This window comes from Schistocerca americana, chromosome 2 (genome assembly GCF_021461395.2).
Source record: "Schistocerca americana isolate TAMUIC-IGC-003095 chromosome 2, iqSchAmer2.1, whole genome shotgun sequence".
Classification (NCBI taxonomy): domain Eukaryota; kingdom Metazoa; phylum Arthropoda; class Insecta; order Orthoptera; family Acrididae; genus Schistocerca; species Schistocerca americana.
The window spans coordinates 228715818-228733633 of record NC_060120.1 but is presented as its reverse complement, the minus strand read 5'-3'; the positions used below and the strand labels follow the sequence as shown (position 1 = coordinate 228733633).

At 43.3% G+C, this 17816-nt stretch overlaps 1 protein-coding gene across 1 annotated transcript in view; it reads right to left on the bottom strand.

The window, feature by feature from the left end:
• LOC124593910 overlaps positions 1 to 17816 on the bottom strand; it is a 121472-nt gene that overhangs the window by 86209 nt on the left and 17447 nt on the right. The window contains exon 2 of the mRNA XM_047132261.1: positions 6855 to 7148. Within this exon, the coding sequence (XP_046988217.1) occupies positions 6855 to 7148 (294 nt within the window). The remainder of the gene's footprint in view (positions 1 to 6854; positions 7149 to 17816) is intronic.

The window sequence follows — 17816 nt, the reverse complement described above, 5'->3', positions numbered from 1 at the left end:
GCCGATTATTTCAAGTACTACTAGGCTCCACGTTTTATTTCCTGTCCTGGTTAACTGCCGGTAGGCCCTCCTCATGAACTCGGATTTCATAGTCAGAAATTAATACGTACTTGTTTCATAGTAGGACTTATGACAGTAAACTATCCAGTGATGCACATCTCTCTTACAACCTCCTGTGTCGGAGCTGGATGAACATCTTTCACTTCTGTACTAATCGTTAAACCAAAAGTAATTGGATGAATAACTCCGTAACGCTTCTGAGATTTGTGAACGAACTACTTGTGAAATGTGCTGCTCTTCTTTGAATATCTATTTCCTCTATTAATCCTACCTGTCAGGAAGTCCAGAATGACGAACAATAGTGAAGAATAGGTCGAACGAAGTTTATGTAAGATACTTTCTTCGTAAGTAATTTACATTTCGGTAGAATTCTCCCAGTGAATCCCAGTTCGGTATCTAATATACCTGACCATAATTTTAAGTATCCTTCCCATTTTACACGCCTCCGAAAACACACCCCTAGACATTTGACAGTTCTGTTTCCAGTAATTGGAGGCCAATTGTGTAATCAAACTCTAGTAAGTGCTACCGTCTATTTATGCGCAGTAAATTATGTAACATCGTCATCCGTGAAAAGTTTAAAGGATCTCCTGATGTTTTCATCCAAGTAATTTATATATCCGATGTTTTCTCCCGATATTCCATTTATGCGACAGTTCCAATTTATATTCTAATACATTGGTAATAAAATGCCATATGTGACATTAAAATCCCAGCTGTTAGTTTAACGCAGAAGCTTTTAATCAGTTGCACAGTTCCATATTTTTTTGCGTTGTGGTTCAGTAGCCGATATTATCACGTGATTAGACCCTGTTAATATCTGATTCGTGCACTAATAACAGAAATTGTGTGTGTGTATTGCCAATAATATTCGATTCGAAACTTTTTCAGAGCTAACAGATGTGATAAAAAACCTGCAAATCTACAGTCACTTAAGTAATTTCCTGATGTCTAACGTGCGCTCTTTTAGAAATGTCGCTCTTATGTTTCTATACATTGACGAGACATCTGCGTGTAAATTATCGTACTCAAAAGAATCTTGAGTTTCTCCAGATTGTTTGATTTGGGGGTACTTCGTAGATCAGACGACACCTATTCCTCCCCCATTCCCATCCTCAAACTCTCATGCCCATACAAACACACATTCGGGAACGTACATACGCAGAAGAAATCTTTAGCCATTGTCTCGGAGTTCGAGGTGTTAAAACACTGGCCTATCCACTCCAATCCAAATATTGTGGGAAATGTCACTGAGGTGTTGCCTAACCCAAAGGTTTGAGCATATACAGACTTCGCAATTTTTGAAACACAGTCTTTCGTAATCCACAAGCGAGACTTTTTTTATTTTGCACTTGGTATATTGAGCAGAACATGAGGTCGAAAGAGATACTCGTGTTCAACGCCAGCACAAACATTTGTTGCAAAATCTGTGCTGTTGTTGTCGCCTTAAAATCGTTGTGTGGAGATTTTCAAACACCCACACACGGCTGTCGAGAAACACCTGCATTGTGAAATTCAGAATCGATGAAGTGGTACTATTTCAGACCTCTGCCGGAAAATGGGACTGTAAACTTGTAATCGAACTACCTGCATACCCTACATGACGTGAACATTAACAGTCCAACAATGCGTTTCTTGCAACTATTCCTGCATTTTCGTGACACCATCACCGATATCGGGCCGCGTTCCGGCTTTCACGAAGACCGTCGGAAGTACAGTTAGATACCTCCTACTACTAACGAGGAAGTACTGAACAGAACTGGGTAGAAGAGAAATTTGTGATAGAACCAAAGAGAAGAGATCAGTCGGTAAGACACATTCTGTGGAATCAAGGGATCACCAATTTAGTACTGGAGGGAAGCGTGGGGGATAAGAATCGTAGAGGAAGACCAAGAGATTCAGAAGGATGTAGGTTGCAGTAAGTACTGGGAGATGAAGAAGCTTGCACAGGATAGAGTAGCATGGAGAGCTGCATCAAACCAGTCTTTGGACTGACGACCACAACAACACTCTACTACAATTGTACGGACTTTAGTCGCTGTCGGTACAGTACTCTATATGGTTTTCGAAGCTGAAGAGAGCTATGCAGCTAATTTAGACGAGCTACTGTATGTGCAGAAAGATTTGAACGTAAACGGTGAACAGTTACGACTTACTGTCCTGGTCTGTGTAAGCCACTGTCGCCTAATCATCAGCTGGTAGTACGTGCACGAAAATTATTTCCTTAATCAGGCTTACGTCTTCGCTAGAACTGCTAAAATGTCCTTGATACCAGCAGGTAGTGCCAACTTTAATAGGCTTCATGATACGATTTATGAGAGCCTTCGAATAATCTTGGCTTGTGTTTTATAGACTCCACATAGCTTTTCCAGTCGACAAACCTGCTGAATTCCACCAGACTGCTACAAATGTAGCTTACACTATGATATGCACGTGACTGACGATATGTTACTGTAAATACCAATACCTGATGATCAGCATGTAATGGCTTGAAATATAGGTCAAAGGAGAATATATCCAGACCACAAGTTTCCGTATCACGATCGCAGCAAAGTACAATAACGTCCAGAACTGACAAGAAAATGTATGTCGTTTCTTACATGCGAAAGAAGATGGAGGAAGTCGTCTTGGATTCTCGACTGAGTAATAGTTTCATGCAAATGCGAAGTTTCAGCGAATACCAATTGCACATTCTCAGATCTCGTATTCTCGTTGTGACGTTACGCAAGTACAAACCTAATACCTGAGAAAAATTCGGTTTGAAATATCCAGACAAATCTCATTCGCACATAACAAGTGAAATACCCATCTACTCTAGTTTTGCGAACCGACGTCATTTCAATAGAAGCTGACGTGTAGGAAACTCGTAGAAACTGTTAAGGTGCAGAGATTACGTCAGTGGAATCTGCAGAAAAAGCACGTTTTCCTGGGCAATACGTGAATCTAATCATGAGAACGTTCGGAAACCAGCGTTACTTTTTGCGGGAGATGAAGCGTTTTATTAAGGCGAAAATGTTGTTATAGTCACATACAAGACGTAAGTAAACAGTATTTTGCAAACTTACGGTTCAGCTTCATTTTCGACAAAAGAAGATAAGTTGGAATGTCTAATGGTGTCATCAGTATTCGAGTTATCAGCCAGTGAACGTCATGTGACCTTATGACGAGTTACCTGTTTGGACCTACTGTACCATCTTGCTGTCACCATAAGTATCTTGTATCTTATGGCCATGGAGTAACCTGTAATATTATGGATGGATATAGAGTAACCTGTAATATTATGGATTTATGGTGTTCAATAGGATCGTTGGCGTGTGATGGATAAGCAGTAACAGTTTTGTCATAAACAAAGCATGTAAGAAATAGTCTTTCCGACTATTAATTCCTGATCACAAAATCTCGAGTTTATGATCTTCCACTATGCTTAGTATTGACCCTACATATTAGGACTGAGGAAGGTAGCTCTGTGGTAGGGCGGTAGTTCAGTGTCCTGGCCGGCCATACAGATTGAAGTTCCTTGTGCTTTCCCTACAGCACTTCAGGCCAATGCCGCAATATTTGCACTGAAAAGCCATGGCCAATTTCCTTCCATAGCTTTCAATGATTCGAGTTTGTGCTGCGTCTCACGTGGTCCCAGCACTCGTGGGACGCTAAATAGTACGACTTACGTTTTTAAAGTTTTGGAACACACTGTATACTATGAAAGTTATTCAGTATGAAAACTTTAATACGGATATTTTGGGGTTGTTTTAACCTGAGGATTGAGGGAACGAAATGCTACGAATCATCACACCAGGAAGATACCACAGCTGTGAAGTGACTAATGTAATGGTCTGCAGTTGTTTTCATCTAGAGATGTAGTGTACGAAATTCGTCGGAACTTGACAGTGAGAGACCATTTCTATACAAACTGACACATTTGTTTGAGCAAGATGTGATGTACACGGAATGTGAAATGAGTATTTGAATGGTCTGGAATCGTATTCACCTGAAGAGTAAGAAATTGTCCGAAACATCACACATAGTTGTTAGCAGCAAGTATGCATGTATTTGCGCTGTGCAGTAACTTACAGTTCGGGATCGTTTCCACCTGAACGTTGGACCTGGTGGTCTAGTGGTAAACCGCGTGCCTGGAAACAGGACGGTCGCGGGATCGAATCCCAGCGGGACTAGGAAACATTTGTCTGCTTTAATCTAGCATTTATCGCTCAATGACGTGAAGATTCACCAGAGACGATTCGTGGTTCGGATTCCAGGTTAAACTGTAAGTCTTATTTCTTCAGTAGGATTGTTTTAGTATGTTAGAGACAAATAAGACACTGAAGTGGTGTCTAATTAAAATACTTGCAGCGGACCGTCTACCCACACTCAAATATATTATTGCTGTTCACGTGAATATGGAGGGAAATAAACTCACCGAAATATCACTCGATGAAGGACATTTAGTTAGTGCTTGACAGATTTGTTACCTACATTTTAGATAGCTTTCAATAATTCTACATCCACACGGATTCTCTGCAAATCACACTTAAGTGCCTAGTAGAGAGTACATCGAACCACCTTAACAATAATTCTCTACTATTCCAATCTCGAACAGTACCCTGAAAAAACGAACACCTATCTCTTTCCGTGGAAGCTCTCAATTACCTTATTTTATTATGATGATCGTGTCTCCCTATGTAAGTCGACGTCAACAAAATATTTCGCATTCAGAGCAGGCAGTTTGTGATTGAAATTTCGTGAGGAGATTCCGTCGCAACGAAAAACGCCGTAGTTTTAATGATGTCCACCCCAAATCATGCGTCATGTCAGTGACACTCTCTCTCCTATTCCTCGATAATACAAACCGTTCTGCTCTTTCTAGAACTTTCTCGATGTACTCCATCAATCCTATCTGGTAAGGATCCCACAGCGCAGAGCTGTACTCCAAAAGAGGGCGGACAAGCGTAGTGTGGGTAGTCTCTTCAGTAGATATGTTACAATTTCTAAATATTTTGCCAATAAAACACAGTGTTTGGTTTGCATTCCTCACAACATTTTCTGTGTGTTCTTTCCGATTTAAGTTGTTCGTAATTATAGTTGTTAGGTATTTAGTTGAATTTATGGCCTTTACATTTGACTGATTTATTATGTAACCGAAGTTTAACGGATTCCTTTTAGCACTCATGTGGATGACCTCACACTTTATATTATTTAGGGCCAACTGCACCACACAGATATCTTTCCTAAATCGTTTTGCCGTTTGTTTTGATCTTCTGATGACTTTGCTAGAAGATAAACGACAGCATCACCTGGAAACAACCTAAGACGGCTGCTCAAGTTGTCTCCTAAATAGTTTATACAGATAAGGAGCGGCAGAGGAACTGTAACAATACCTTTGAGAACGCTTGAAATCACTTCTGTTTACTGAATGACTTACCGTCAATTACTAACCGTCCGAACTTGTTTTCACTTGAAGACAGAGGATAAGAAATTCGTAGAAACATTACACGAGGAATGTGTTTTCGTTAGTGATTGACACTTTTGCTTCTAACAGGTATCGAGATAACTACACTGTGCAGTGACTACTTTGATAGTCTGGATCGTTGTCACCTGATACTGAGGGTATGAATACGTAACACAAGAAAGAACAATTCACTAGTGATAGTCAAATTTGTTCGTAGCAAGGACGGTCGTATCGGTGCTGTGTAGTGACTTTTAGTTCTGGATTATTTCCAATTGAACGTCGGGATTGGTGAGCAAATGGGAAAGTCCGGGTCTGGAAACAGAAAGGTCACGGAATCGAATTCCAGTTTGGCCACGGATTATATATGTGCCTTTAATGTCCCCTTCACCTCTGAGGGTTGTGAATACTCATCAGGAACGACACGTTCAAATGGTTCAAATGGCTCTGAGCACTATGGGACGTAACATCTATGGTCATCAGTCCCCTAGAACTTAGAACTACTTAAACCTAACTAACCTAAGGACCTCACACAACACCCAGTCATCACGAGGCAGAGAAAATCCCTGACCCCGCCGGGGATCGAACCCGGGAACCCGGGCGTGGGAAGCGAGGACGCTACCGCACGACCAACGACACGTTAATCTGTAAGCTATTGGGGTGGGTTAGGGAGAGACAAGTTGCCGAAGTGTCATCCAAGTAAAAGTCTTGCATCAGGCCATTGAATCATGCGAAATTAAATTGTTGTTATTCACCTCTACATTAAGAGAAATCAATTCGTCGAAACGTCACTCCACGAATGTAATTTCATTAGTGAGTAACACATTTGTTTCTAGCAGCGATTAAGATACTTGCACTGTGTAGTGATTACTTTAGTAGTCTGGGATCGTTATCATGAAGATCGAGGTAAAGCAATTCTTCGGAACGTCACACCACGAAGAACATTTCGTTGGTAATCGGCGCGCACTTGTTGGTGGTAATAAGGAAGGCGCCTGCGCTGTGAATTGACTACTTTAATAGTCTGGTAATATTTTCACCTGAAGATGAAGAAATTCTCCGAAACCTCTCAGAGGAAGAATACTACTTCACTGACTGTCACACATGTTGGTATTATGAAGGGAGGTACCTACGCTGTGGACTGATGGTTGGATTAGTAGTTAGCTGAAGATAAACAGGCAGAAATATGTCTAAACTTTACACCATTTGACATTCCTTTGTACCGGGATGTGAGAATTTGAATGATTAATTCATTTTCACCTGAAGATGGAGATTAAGAAATTCCCGAAACGTCACACCAGCGAGAACGTAGCGTTAGTAGGCGACACACTTGTTAGCAGCAGGACGCCGGTACCTGCGCTGTGGAGTGTCGCGGAGAGGCGGAGGGCGGCGGCTGCGGGGGCGGCGAGTACTTGTCCTTGCGGCGGCAGTGGTGCGCGCTGGCGGCGGCGGCGGCAGGTGGTTGTCGCGGCGGGCAGTCGGCGGCGGCGCTGTGGCTGCGGCTGCTGCTGCTGCTTCTCCGGGCGACGGCGGCCGCGAGACTCGCTGCAGGCGCCCACACCAGGCACTGCCGGCGCGCCGACGTGGCCGGCGGAGGCGCTGGCGCTGCCGCGGCCGGGGGCGCTGGACGCGGCCGCTGACGCTGCAGCTGCGGGCGATAACAGCCGACGCTATCACCGGCCCTGACCTCGCGGCCGCCGAAGCACCGCGCAGCGCCCGGGGGACCGCCGGGTTCAACAAGTGGACCGACACACGCTCCGGCAGGTCGTACAGTAGTGACGCGAAGCGATCCGTAGCCGCGAAAATGCAGACTCCTGTTCCCAGTAGCTACCTTATGTATTCCTTTCTTCGGGTTTCCTAAATGTACTGTATGTCCAAATTTAATCTTTTCAGAAGAATATCTCGAGATACATACAGGGTGAAAAGTATTTAAACCGACAAACTCTGGGAGATTATAGGGGACATTAAAACAAATATTTTTCCCTAATGTCATTTTTTCCCATGAGGAGTATTTGAACCGGTAGAGGAAGATTTCTCTGGCGGAAAATTAACTAAACCAACAAACACTTTTCCAATTTTTTATGACCGAGAGACATCACATTAACACGACCCAATTTCAATCACAGTAGATTTTCAAAAATGCCTCCATTGACACGTGAACAAAGGTTACACCGTCGGATCATGTTCTGTCTGACACGGGCAAAAACCCCAGGAGTATCCTGAATTGTTCCTGCTACTGCTACTATCCGAGCAACCAGATCTTCTTCTGATGCAACAGGAGTTGCGTAAACAAGGTTGCGTATCTCTCAAAAAAATGGTTCAAATGGCTCCGAGCACTATGGGACTTAACATCTATGGTCATCAGTCCCCTAGAACTTAGAACTACTTTAACCTAACTAACCTAAGGACATCACACAACACCCAGTCATCACGAGGCAGAGGAGCGTATATCTCCCCACACAAAAAAATCCAGAGGGGACATATCTGGGGATCGAGCAGGCCATGGTACACGACCAACCTCTGCCAATCCACGTTTCTGGGAACCGTCGGTCCAGCAGTCGACGCAGACGACGACTGAAATGTGTCGGCGCCCGTCGTGTTGGAACCACATGCGTTGTCTTGTAGGGAGCGAGACGTCTTCCAGCAATTCTGGCAATGCTCTGGCGAGAAAATTGTAATAGTGCCTGCCATTTAATGGCCTAAGTAGCACGTGACGACTGGGTATTGTGTGATGTCCTTAGGTTAGTTAGGTTTAAGTAGTTCTAAGTTCTAGGGGACTGATGACCACAGCTGTTAAGTCAAATAGTGCTCAGAGCCATTTGAACCATTTTTTGCTCAGAACCATTTGAACCATTTTGAGCCTAAGTAGCAGATACTGCCCAATTAAACAGTCCCCAACAACACCGACCCACACATGAACGAAGAACCGCACTTGATGAGCGCGTAGTAGCTGTGGCATGGGGGTTATCCTCACTGCAAACATGCGAATTGTGCTTGTTGAAGACTCCATCACGTCCGAACGTTGCTTCATCAGTAAGCAACACAGAGGATGGAAATGTAGGATGTATTTCACACTGTTCCAGGTACCTCTGCGAAATCTGTGCTCTGGGTGGATGGATAATCAACTCGTTCCAGGTTGTGGACACGCTGTAAGTGAAATGGACGTAACAATTGCTCTCGAAGGACTGTTCTTATATTCGTCTGATTAGGCCCCATGTTACGAGCAATTGCACGAGTGCTGATGGAAGGATCCCGCTCCACATGCTGCAAGACAGCTTCCTCAAATTACAGCGTTCTTACAGTGCGACGGCGTCCCTGTCCAGGTAATTTGCTAAATGACCCGGTCTCACGCAGACGTTGGTACACAGTAGGAAAGGTCGTGTGATGCGGGATACGGTGATTAGGATACTGTTGTTGATAGCCGGCCGAAGTGGCCGTGCGGTTAAAGGCGCTGCAGTCTGGAACCGCAAGACCGCTACGGCCGCAGGTTCGAATCCTGCCTCGGGCATGGATGTTTGTGATGTCCTTAGGTTAGTTAGATTTAACTAGTTCTCAGTTCTAGGGGACTAATGACCTCAGCAGTTGAGTCCCATAGTGCTCAGAGCCATTTGAACCATTTTGTTGTTGTTGATAAACCTGCTATGCAGCTCGTCCGTTGTGGTGCGCTACGTAGTACGCACCAACCATATCAGTGTACTCACTCCAGGTGTATCGCTCCATTAGTAAGCAGAGACATTGCACTACTACACTGGTGGACAGCAGTTGCCTACAAATGAAGAGCGCAGTACGGCTTCCACCGGTTTAAATAATCCTCATAGGAAAAAATGACATTAGGGAAAAATATTTGTTTTTATGTCCCCTACAACCTCCCAGAGTTTGCCGGTTTAAATACTTTTCACCCTATATATCAGTATCTAGAGTACATAATGGTTGGAAATGTGCTCTGCAAACCAGTGGTAGTACGACAATCAGTGATCAAAATGCGAAACTTCTCAAGTAATCAGCCGAGACGTGGTGCCGTAGTGACGTTTCGACGAATTTTCTACACGTCATCTTCCGGGGCATCAGCGGAGCAGTGAATAAACTATGTGAAGTGCGCCTCTAAAGATGACGAACAGAAAACGCCACGACTCGGTTGATACCTCGGTAAGATTTCATCAACTTAGTTTCTCGTCAAATTATGGTAAGCTTACCTAATCACTCCACCTAATTTTCAACATTCGGCTGTAGCACCACATCTCAAATGTTTCGATTCTCTCCTGTTCCGGTTTTACCACAGTCCACGTTTCACCACCATACAATGCTGCACTGCAGACGTACTTTCTCACAATTTCTTCCTCAAATTAAGGCCTATGTTTGATACTAGCACACTTCTCTAGGCCAGAAATTCCCTTTCTACCATTGCCAGTCTGCTTTTGATGTCCTCCTTACTCCGTCTGTTATTGGTAGCAAAATTCCTTAACTTCGTGTACTCCATTCATGATGTTAAATTCCTCGCAGTTCTCATTTCTGTTACTTCTCATTATTTTCCTCTTTCTTCGATTTTCTGTCAGTCCATATTCTGGACTCACTAGAATGTTCATTCCATTCAGCAGACCACGTATTCTTCTTCACTTTCACTCAGGATAGCAATTCATCAGCGAATCATATCATTGAAATCCCTCCACCTTGAATTTTAATTCCACTCCTAAATCTTTCTTTTTTTCCATCACTGCTTCTTCGATGTACAGATTGAACAGTAGGGGTGAAAGAATACATCCGTGTCTTATACCCGTTTTAATCAGAGCACATCGTTCTTGGTCGTCCACTCTCATTATTCCCTCTTGGCTCTTGTACATATTGTTTGTTACCCGTCTCTCCCTACAACTTACCCCTATTTTTCTCAGAATTTCGAACATCTTGCTCCATTTTACATTGTCGAACGGTTTTTCCAGGTCGACAACTACTCTTAACGCGTCTTGATATTTCTTCCATATTGTTTCCATTATCAACCGCAACGTTAGAATGGCCTCTCTAGTGCCTTTACCTTTTCTAAAGCCAAACTGATCGTCATCTAGCACATCCTCAATTTTCTTTTCCAGTCCTCTGTGTATTATTATTGTCAGAAACTTGGTTGCATGAGCTGTTATACTGATTGTGCGCTGATTCTCGCACTTGTAAGCTGTTTAAGTCTTTGGAATTATGTGGATGATATTTTACCGGAAGTCAGACGGTATGTATCAGACTCTTACGGTCCACACACAACGTGAATTGTCGTTTTGTTGCCACTTCCCCATCTTAGAGATATCAAAGAGGCATCACAGAAGGTGTGAGATGTGGGTAAGAGGAGCTGTGGTGACCTTGTCATCACGTGTCACGTCCACGGTTGCGTTGAGCAGAGTTCTGGTGAAATTTGGTGCCAATGTGACATCATCATCCACTTTACAGCCCACGGGAACTTACGAGCCGTGGCCTTTTCCTAGAAGGGTCGACACCTCGCTGTTTAAATCGTCGCCGAGCCCGGGGGTGATGTCGCTGGGAGCCACTCTTTTGCACCAATAAAAGAGAAGGTTGTAGGCACCTTTGAGCCAAATTTCAAACTTACACATCACAATTGGAGGCAGCTATGGGGGGTTTCGAAAAAGTTATACTTTAATTCTATTGTGCAGTGTATTTTTGTATGAATACTCTGTTCCTACGTTTAAAAATAAAATAGTGTAATATATTAAATAAACAACTCTATCAATATCTTTGGATGTTAAGGTTATCACTGGCAAGTACGTCATACACTAAATTAATACGCTGATTAAAACTGTCATATAATTAGATCATTATATGACTGTAATTGTCGGATGTCTTTGGTATATTCTGAGAAACCAGCAGATAAACGACATTATATGAGGAAGTAGTCGTGACATTGAGCAATAAGAAACAGTGTACACTAGAGAGAAAGATATTATATCTTCTGTAATGCAGGCGCCCCTGATGGTGAGTGTGTGCCAGATACTAATAAATAATACAATAAATACAAATCAGTAAATACAAGGAAATAAAAGTAACGTCTGTTATCTAGCTTATTTCAATATACGTGGTGTTTCAAAGTCTTTACATCAAACGTCTAGAGGTGACAGATCACGTCATGATGAACAAATTCCGTTAGTGACAAAATGTTTGCTGACGCTTGCGAGCAACACGTTGCGTCCTTTTGTGTTGGTTGTGTCCCTGAGAGTTGGAACGGCAATGACACTCTGTGACGTGCGTATGCACTGTGTGTTGTTTGTAATCCAGTCATCTGGTCTGCATTGACTGGGGGAGGCCGAGCGATTCGCTTTTAAAATATCATTACCCGCTTAGAGACACGCATGGTAATCTATCTGTTTACAGGGATATGTAGTATCCAGCCCATCGGTTTAGCAGACCCTGCTAGTTCGTTGCAACCTCGTCGTCTTAGGGCTGGAAAATACTATGTGGGAAGCTTGCTGTCGCCGGGAAGCGTCAGAGAATAATTTATCTGAAGCAGAAGTTGTTCCCCAAGACACGATCTATCACCCAAAGATGTTCCATGCAAAAACATTTAACCACAGGCAGAGACTGTGGGCACTACACGCATGGCATAGCCATTTATTAACCACGTACACAGAGTGTTTTAGGTGCCACAGTTCAAAGGACGCGCTGTGACTACGGCCATGTGGGGGACGCACGTGCCGCTGCCGTAGTGAACTGTCGAGGACAGTACTACGTTAGGGGTCGTCCAGAGTTAATCCCGAGCATAGACAATATGAAAGTGTCCACCTGCCTTTATTTGCTCGCTGATCTGAACTTGTACATATCCGGAATTCCCCGATTTGTATCAAGTGCCGTCTATCTAAATCACTTCAACACATATAAAGCAGATGTTAGTGTGTTCAGCAAGAATTTGGATCAAAACTTTTACATTGCGTATGTTAAGCGGCAAGCAGACAAGTGGAAGCACACGTGTGAGCAAGAAGTTAATAGTTTGTGAAAGGAAGCTAAGCTGAAGTTACCGACAAGAATTTCTTAGTGATAATATGAACCAAGGCTCAAAGAAAGGTGCAGACAGTGTTGTCTTTCATCTGTAAAGCAAGAAAGGGTTGATTTACGTTTAATGTATATGACATACAAATAACGGTCATTTTTTTCGAGATAAAAATGCTTCATACGTTTTGGTGAAGCCTTTTTAGCCGTCTCTCTGTCTGTCTGTCCGTCTGAATCCTACTCAGGGTTGGCACGTTTAGAATAAAGTGTTTTTAATCACGTGTTAAAAATCCAGTTTAACGTTCTGTGTAGATAAAACATCGTTTTATTAAAGTGTTTTAATCAATGCTTAAAACAAATTTAGGAAACTCATTTTTACGTTCTTTTTTACGCGACTACCGGGTAGAGGATTGGTGGGCGGGGAGTGGCACACTATATCTCGCCTGGTTTTTGGGGCGAGGGGAGGTCGTCAGCGATGTTGACAGAAGTGGTCCGACGAATGTTGAGGATTACGACAGCGGGCAGATGGACCACAGTGAAGTAAATCACTTGAGAAATCATTACTGGACAGAAACAGTCGATAAGCAGTCATCTATCAGAGGCTACCTCCTCCCTATGAGGTACCCTCTGGTCAACATTTACTCCAGGCGGAGATTTTGCAGTGTTTTCGTGAGAAATTTGGTCCTAGAAGCGTTTGATATTTCTCTCATTGATGAATGATAAAGGACCTCACTACTTAATCATGTCCGTGCACATTTTCACTTACAACACCCCGTAAGTAGCCTTTAACGTTGACAGGACAATGCACCATCCCGTTCTTTCTGAACTGTGCCAGATTAATTTGAAAAAAAAAACATGAACATGGTAGTGTTCTGAACCCGAAGGAACTGATCTTGGGCGCTGGCCGGCGCCAGCTCTACGTCCGAAAACCACAGGCCTGCAATGTACGGGAAATGCTTAACCATTACTAAGATATCTGATGCTCCACACCTCCGAAAACATACCAAAATCTTGTATAATCAATGCAACGGGGAACAGCTGATGCTAAAGTGAATCAATGTATAGTAAGCAAACGGCCATAATAGTTTGGCTCATGACAACAAGTCAGAAGTAGTAATAGACACCGTAAGTAACTGGTAAACTTATGTTATTCTTCAAAAAATCTATTTGTAAGTGGTGAGTAATCGAAAGTTAAAAACATTGACATGTCGGCTGGTCTCGGCGGAGGTTCGAGTCCTCCCTCAGGTATGGGAGTGTGTGTCTGTCCTTAGGATAATTTAGGTTAAGTAGTGTGTAAGCTTAGGAACTGATGACCTTAGCAGTTAAGTCCCATAAGATTTCACACACATTTGAACATTGACATGTATTCATGAAGTTTAGGCTATCACCACCTAGGGCTCTTCCGTAACAGAAGTGAAACGCATCTGGCACAAAAGTGGCTGAAAAGGCAGTATGCTTAAGAGGGAAAGAATCTAAGTAATAATAATTATGATCCACATATTTTCTGTTTACTCTAAACTGTAATGCAGTCAATCTCTTGATATCCAGGTAAGGTATCACTATCAAAACTGTAGTGGCGTAACAAGACAGCTACGCCACACTGAAGTAGCCGAAAGGCACGCGTAATCTCACTTAGGCTAGTGAGAGGTCTGAAACAAGATACGTAATGAATGGTAGCAAGAAAAGTACGTAGCTGCTATAATACTTATCTTTTAATCATCCTTGTTGTATACATCGTTCTTGATGAGACATTTCATACGATAACTATCAAACTATGTAAGGCTAATGGCGCCTTGCTAGGTCGTAGCCATTGACTTAGCTGAAGGCTATTCTAACTGTCTCTCGGCAAATGAGAGAAAGGCTTCGTCAGTGTAGTCGATAGCAATGTCGTCCGTACAACTGGGGCGAGTGCTATTCCGTATCTCGAGACCTGCCTTGTGGTGGCGCTCGGTCTGCGATCACACAGTGGCGACACGCGGGTCCGACATGTACTAAATGGACCGCGGCCGATTTAAGCTACCACCTAGCAAGTGTATTTTTGTATGAATACTCTGTTCCTACGTTTAAAAATAAAATGGTATAATCTATTAAATAAACAACTCTATCAATATCTTTGGATGTTAAGGTTATCACTGGCAAGTACGTCATACACTAAATTAATACGCTGATTAAAACTGTCATATAATTAGATCATTATATGACTGTCATTGTCGGATGTCTTTGGCATATTCTGAGAAACCAGCAGATAAACGACATTGTATGAGGAAGTAGTCGTGACATTGAGCAATAAGAAACAGTGTACACTAGAGATAAAGATATTATATCTTCTGTAATGCAGGCGCCCCTGATGGTGAGTGTGTGCCCGATACTAATAAATAATACAATAAATACAAAGCAGTAAATACAAGGAAATAAAAGTAACGTCTGTTATCTAGCTTATTTCAATATACGTGGTGTTTCAAAGTCTTTACATCAAACGTCTAGAGGTGACAGATCACGTCATGATGAACAAATTCCGTTAGTGACAAAATGTTTGCTGACGCTTGCGAGCAACACGTTGCGTCCTTTTGTGTTGGTTGTGTCCCTGAGAGTTGGAACGGCAATGACACTCTGTGACGTGCGTATGCACTGTGTGTTGTTTGTAATCCAGTCATCTGGTCTGCATTGACTGGGGGAGGCCGAGCGATTCGCTTTTAAAATATCATTACCCGCTTAGAGACACGCATGGTAATCTATCTGTTTACAGGGATATGTAGTATCCAGCCCATCGGTTTAGCAGACCCTGCTAGTTCGTTGCAACCTCGTCGTCTTAGGGCTGGAAAATACTATGTGGGCGGTGACACCACAAAAACGTCTTCAACGCTCGGAAATCTTATAAAGAAAGATGATTAGAATTTAAAGCCCCTCGACAGCAAGTTATTAGAGTCAGAGAACATGCTCTGGGGAATGAAATCTGCCGGGCCCTTTGAAAGGAAGCATCCCAGCATTTGACCGGAACGATTAAGGGAAATCACGGAAAATCTACATCTGGAAGGCCGGTCACGGATTGGAACCGTTGTTCTTCCGAATGCAAGTTCGGTGAACTAACCACTCTGGCAACTAGATCGGTATAACATCTTGGAGGCTAATTTCGTCTACGCTCACTGTATCTCTGTTAAAATATTTGGAGTAGTCTCTCAAAGACATTAATTTTACCTTAGCAAATAAAATACACGTATTTTTGATCTCACGAGTGATTTGTAAGCTATCTGTTTTCGAAATTGATCGCTTTTGCCCAGTATTCTACCAATAAGCCTAAGTCCGCCACTGGCTTTACCTAGAACTGAGCCTATGTGATCATCGCATTCATATCCCCAAAAAGTATTTCACTAAGATATTTGCATCAGCTCACCGACTCCAAATGTGACTCACTGATACTGAAGTCATAGGTTACATAGTAGTTTTCGTGTTTTGTGACGTGTACAATTTTACACTTATTAAGATTTAAAGCAAGTTTCCAATCCTTGAACCACTTTGAAATTTTATCAAGATCTGTCTCAATATTTGTTCAGAATTTTTCTGCAGTACTTCATTATACACTACTGGCCATTAAAATTGCTACACCACAAAGATGACGTGCTACAGACGCGAAATTTAACCGACAGGAAGAAGATGCTTTGATATGCAAATGATTAGCTTTTCAGAGCATTCACATAAAGTTGGCGCCGGTGGCGACACCTACAACGTGCTGACACGAGGAAAGTTTCCAACCGATTCCTCATACAGAAACAGCAGTTGAAAGGCGTTGCCTGGTGAAACGTTGTTGTGATGGCTCGTGTAAGGAGGAGAAATGCTTACCATCACGTTTCCGACTTTGATAAAGGTCGGATTGTAGCCTATCGCGATAGCGGTTTATCGTATCGCGACGTTGCTGCTCGCGTTGGTCGAGATTCAATGACTGATAGCAGAATATGGAATCGGTGGGTTCAGGAGGGTAATACGGAACGCCGTGCTGGATCCCAACGGCCTCGTATCGCTAGCAGTCGAGATGACAGGCATCTTATCCTCATGGCTGTAACGGATCGTGCAGCCACGTCTCGATCCCTGAGTCAACAGATGGGGACGTTTGCAAGACAACAACCATCTGCACGAACAGTTCGACGACGTTTGCAGCAGCATGGACTATCAGCTCGAAGACCATGGCTGCGGTTACCCTTGACGCTGCATCACAGACAAGAGCGCCTGCGATGGTAAGCTCAACGACGAACCTGGGTGCACGAATGGCAAAACGTAATTTTTCGGATGAATCCAGGTTCTGTTTACTGCATCATGATGGTCGCATCCTTGTATGGCGACATCGCGGTGAACGCACATTGGAAGCGTGTATTCGTTATCGCCATACTGGCTTATCACCCGGCGTGATGGTATGGGGTGCCATTGGTTTCACGTCTCGGTCTCCTCTTGTTCGTATTGACGGCACTTTGAACAGTGGACGTTACATTTCAGATGTGTTACGACCCGTGGCTCTACCCTTCATTCGATCCCTGCGAAACCCTACAGTTCAGCAGGATAATGCACGACCTCATGTTGCAGGTCCTGTGCGGGCCTTTCTGGATACAGAAAATGCTCTAATGCGGCCCTGGCCAGCACATTCTCCAGATCTCTCACCAATTGAAAACGTCTGGTCAATGGTGGCCGAGCAACTGACTCGTCACAATACGCCAGTAACTACTATTGATGAACTGTTGTATCGTGTTGAAGCTGCATGGGCAGCTGTACCTGTACACTCCATCCAAGCTCTGTTTGGCTCAATGCCCAGGCGTATCAAGGCCGTTATTACGGCCAGAGGTGGTAGTTCTGGGTACTGATTTCTCAGGATCTATGCACCCAAATAGCGTGAAAATGTAATCACATGTCAGTACTAGTATAATATGAATACACGTTTATCATCTGCATTTCTTCTTAGTTTAGATTACTGTATCATTTGCGAAAATCTGAGGTAACTATTAGTAGCCGGCCGGAGTGGCCGTGCGGTTCTAGGCGCTACAGTCTGGAACCGAGCGACCGCTACGGTCGCAGGTTCGAATCCTACCTCAGGCATGGATGTGTGTGATGTCCTTAGGTTCGTTAGAATTCTACGTTCTAGGCGACTGATGACCTCAGAAGTTAAGTCGCATAGTGCTCAGAGTCATTTGAACCATTTTTTGAACTATTAATACTGTATACCGTGCTATAAATATATAACATAAACAGCAAGGGTGCCAACACACTGCCGAATCACTTCTGCGTGTGTCGATGAGTCTGCATTGGAATCTCCTTCAATTACGACAGTTTCATTCCGCGTAAAGGGTGATCTTTGCTC